Source organism: Gavialis gangeticus, unplaced genomic scaffold (assembly GCF_001723915.1).
Source record: "Gavialis gangeticus isolate Ggan-Ray unplaced genomic scaffold, GavGan_comp1, whole genome shotgun sequence".
In the NCBI taxonomy this organism is placed as follows: Eukaryota; Metazoa; Chordata; order Crocodylia; family Gavialidae; genus Gavialis; species Gavialis gangeticus.
This window is the reverse complement of record NW_017728991.1, coordinates 4,628,522-4,633,127: the sequence shown is the minus strand read 5'-3', so window position 1 is coordinate 4,633,127 and position 4,606 is coordinate 4,628,522. Positions and strand designations below refer to the sequence as shown.

Sequence of the window (4,606 nt, the reverse complement as noted above, 5' to 3'; positions counted from 1 at the left end):
CCTTGCCCGCTCCCCCAGCCCCCCCACCATGGCTGCCCTGCCTGCCCCAGCTCTGGCCCATTAAGAAACCACCCCCCTTGCACTCACCAGCTTTTGAATCTGAGCCACAGCAACAAAAATACAAACAGTAATCCTTGCCTGTTCAGTCTATTTATTTATATATCTATATCTACACACACACACACACACACACACACACACACCCTGAATATTTATATATTTCTTTAGTCATAGAGCCAAATCTTTTGTAAAAAGTCCACAAAACTAAACATTGTTATTTCCAGGTCCCAACCATGAAAAACTGATTCTATAGTGAAGAGTGGTTCTTTCAACAATTTATGCTTCGGAGCTTATGCTACTGCTGCTTTGCCAAAATGAGAGAAAGAATGAGGCTCAGTAAAAGTAAAAAAGGGCTTACAGCGACCTACTTTGCCAACAGACACCCTTCAAAACATGTCAATTTTTTTCTGTCCCTGGAAGACCTTTTGGTACTCACCTGAAAGCTCTGCCTTTTCCTCCTCCATTTGGTAAGGACATTTTTCCATAACAATATTTTAGTTTGCCGAAACACGCTCATGTTTCTGTGAAGTGTCTGCATTTTCAGACCTGGAGAGTCAAAAGCATGGAACTTCTTAAACAAATCTGAGAAGAGAACAATAATAATCCTTCAGTTTGCACAGTCTTAGCATCCATGCCAACATGCTGTATGCTGTATGAAGGTAAGCATCACTCCCATTTTAAGAAGGGAAAGAGAATTAAAATCACTTGCCAAAGTTCCTTCATGCAAGGAAGTCTAGCTGCAGGGAAATCAAATTCAGATCTTCCAATTCCTAGCCTCAGGCCTTTCCCACAGGGCTGTCTCCACAGTGTGGCTTTATAAACTGAAAGAAGTTACTCTCCGAATTACCAGCAGTGCTTTCAATGTGTTTGCAAAACTTGTAGCTCTGCATTAACCCCACCCCCCGTAAAACCGAATCCCATGTTTCAGGGCTTAAATTGGCCAGTGGAAGACATCAGGAAGTGTTCTGCCAGATGCATAATTTGATTACGGGGGAACTTTTTGTCTTCCTGAGAAGCACCAGATATTGCTGACTGGACAGTTGGAGATAATCTGCACATGATCCTAAATGCATAACCATGACCCTCTTCCTCTTTCTGCTTCCATATATTCAGGTTCAAAAGCAGAACTGCAACTTGGTGATATTTTAACATATTCCACAATTGCTAAAAAGTGCTCCAGTCTTTTTAATTCATTTTTTGTTGTTGTTGGTTTTATTAATGAATGGATTTGATGACAAATGCTACAAATTAAGAGGTATGAATAAAAAGAAAAAGAACTGTATCATTTCACAGAGTGTCTCCACAGTCCATTACCCTGGACTAGCCACATAAAAGTGTGACCAAAATCAAAGCTGTTCTTCCTAGTTTTTATTATTGTTACTACAGATGTATTCCTTTCTACTTGTCAGGCCACAGGACACGGCAGTCTAAACGAAAGAACAGGCTACTCCGGTCACCTTACTATGGAGGACGTAGTTTTTAATCGACGTGGGAGTTGTTGAGTCAAATAAGTAACATGGTTCTAAAACTTAATTGTGCATTTCGAGCCTTCTCTGTCTACCCTGATAGTCTGAACAACTAATCTTAGCAGTACATTCTGGATAGAAACTTTGCCTCTTATGACACCCTGTATAAATACATATTAAGCTTACAGCTTAATTTAATGTATTTTCCAGCCAAGCTCTCTGATACCACTGAATTTGCACGGAGGACAATACCCATGTTCGCAACCTCACAAATCTCAGAAGGGCCTTCACCCAACAAGAACACTCCTCCAGAGAGATAGTTTATGTTTTTGAAAGAGCCACCCAGGAACCACACAGAGATTTGCTGTAGTACATCAAGAAAATCCCCACAAATCACACACCACTGATTATGACATATCATCCTTCCCTGGAACCTACATGTAAAAGCCTCAAACAATTGTAACCCATACTAGAAGAAGACCCAATTCTTAAAGAGATCTTTCCCAAATCACCCATCCTAGCCTTTAAACAAGCACCAAACCTCACCAACCTCACCACCAGCAGCAAACTCCCTATGGCCCAAACCATACCTAATGGATCCAGACCATGCCAGGACAAGAAATGCAAAAGCTGCCAACACATCTCCACCACCCCCACAATAACTACACCCCACAACAGAACCATCACCATTCCTGGATCTTACACCTGCATCTCCAGAAATGTTATATATCGCATCCAGTGCACCAAATGTCCTAATGGAAAATATGGAGAACAACCCAAACAACAACTGCGCACCAGAATAAGCGCACATTGGAAGTCTATCAAAGACACCAATACCCAACTACCTGTAGATGCCCACTTCTCACAAGACAATCACCCCCACTCCGATCTCTCAGTTCTAATCCTGAAAGGGAACTTACAAAACACCTTTTGTAGATGAGCCTATGAACTTCACATCAGAAATCTACTGAATATAAAAAAATCATGGACTCAATATAGACATTGGATTTATGACGCATTACAACCTGCCTGATGTCTGATTCACTGGGTACCAGCTTGACCTGACCTCTTACACTTTTCTTTTTCCCCTCTTCCTCCCCCCACCTCCTTTTCTACCTTTTGTCTTCCTAATTTCCAGCTATTTACTTTTTTAGGCAGCCTTTTTTCTACCTTGGAAAACTACTTCAGTAGTCTCCCTTACTTACCTTTGCACCCTTCCCTGCTTTATCTTTTGTTTTCCTAATTTCTACCTATTCACATTCTCACTGACATCCTGTCACACTTCTAGCTTCTTACAGTCCTTGGAGTCTCATAACAGCAGAGACTTCTTATGCCTGAGGAAGGGCGATTGCACCTGAAAGCTTGCAAAGAACTTTGTCCCAACTACTCAGTTGGTCTAATAAAAGATATCACATCTACCCAACTAACCTTGCTATTAAGCTTACAACACTCACACAAGATCTATCCTTTCATATTTTGCAGTGAAAACAAAAGAAAAAGATAGCAAGCAACTTGATCAAGGGCATGCTGTGAAGATCTGAACCTACACACACTGAAGTCAATGGAAAACTCCCAGATAAACAACAAACTGGGAATTAGATTTTGCAGGCTGAAAAGTGGCAGGAGTGAAAGGGAAGCCAGAGTACAGTTTGAACCCTGGAACAGATCAAGCAGGGAGATAGGAGAATCTTCGCAAGTTTTTAAGAGCAGGTTAAACTTCTGTCAGGAGGTGTGGCTGATCCTGTTTTGGGGAAGGGGAATGACCTATAGATGGCCTCACATTTCTATGATATAGCATGTGCAGTAGCACAGGACCTTTTAAAAGATTTTTTAATTGGTAAAAAGTTAAAAAACTGATTTGGAATTTCCTGGGTTTCTACTACCACATCCAGCTACAGTGTCACAGACAGACATTAATGGTGACCTGAACTCTGTCTTAATACAGATAAAAGTCAAAATTCATTCTAGAAAATATGACAAAAATGAGTTGAGAGGCAAGGAATCTTTTCTGGAGTGATCTCTTTATCCCACTTGTACAGCTAGTCCAATAAAAGTTAGACAAGCTTTTAGTTGCAATGCATTCTTCATCAGGTTTCTTCATCAGAGGTGAAGTACTGACTGGTCTTTATGTGTGTAAGAAACTTCAGCAGAATTTCAACTTCTTTTCATTATAAAGATTCTTTCCTCTCATCAGTCATGGCCACAGAGCTTTTGGAAAAAAAACTCAGCAGAACACTTTGCCAGAGGATGAGTTACGGAATAATTAATTATTAGATATTAAGGGTAAAAAATATGAAAGGAGTATGGAAACTCTTTTCTGATAACTGCTAAATATGCAGAAGTCAACTGTTTTGAAATCTACTTACGAGTTGCTGCTAACACACTTTCTCCTGTGCTGCTTTGCTTTGTTTGTCCTCCTAGGTTTCAGCAATTCTCTCCAAAAGCATGCTTGACGAGATCCATTTGTTTCTGAGTTGCTTCCTTTTTTCCCACCTTTTTATATCCTTCCTGTTTTGCTGCTCTTCAGATTTCTGTTACACAAAGCTAACAAAGAATAAATGTTGCCGAGTAGAAAAAGTTAGTCAGGAAGCTTTTGCAACTGTGAAAACTTAATAATAAAAAATACAATCCCTGTCCTCCAAAATCTCTAGTTTCTTCATGCAATTTCAGTAGCTGACACTAAGAAGAATGGATTGACACACTAATATGGACAGGTGCTGAACTTTACTTACTGCTGTAAATCAGCTGCTCTGCTCTCAAAATACTGGAGAGCAAAGAGCTTTTAAAGGTTCACCTACAAAATAATTCCACCTCATTAACCCATTGGATAAAAAGCACAGCAGACAACACAAATGCTAATTTTTTTAATACAGCATTTCATAGATAAAATTATTTTCATTTCACCTGTAGAAAAGCAGCTGAATGGTAAACCTGCTGGGCATCTGACTCCCCAGGTACCCCTGCGCTGCTACATCCCCGTTCCCCCCACCCATCCCAGCCTGTCCCTCACCCCCTGATGCCTCCATTTCCATTTTCATTGATTGGCTTTCTTGCCTGCATTGCATGCCAGCCTCTGGCTT

The 4,606-nt window shown here is 40.5% G+C and overlaps 1 protein-coding gene across 1 annotated transcript in view; it reads right to left on the bottom strand.

The window, feature by feature from the left end:
• Positions 1-4,606, bottom strand: part of LOC109296742 (ATP-binding cassette sub-family A member 10-like) — a 60,858-nt gene that overhangs the window by 46,900 nt on the left and 9,352 nt on the right. The window contains exons 2-3 of the mRNA XM_019516300.1: positions 3,893-4,057; positions 497-642 (exon numbers count right to left, since the gene is read on the bottom strand). Of these exons, the coding sequence (XP_019371845.1) occupies positions 497-598 (102 nt within the window). The 5' untranslated portion in view covers positions 599-642; positions 3,893-4,057. The remainder of the gene's footprint in view (positions 1-496; positions 643-3,892; positions 4,058-4,606) is intronic.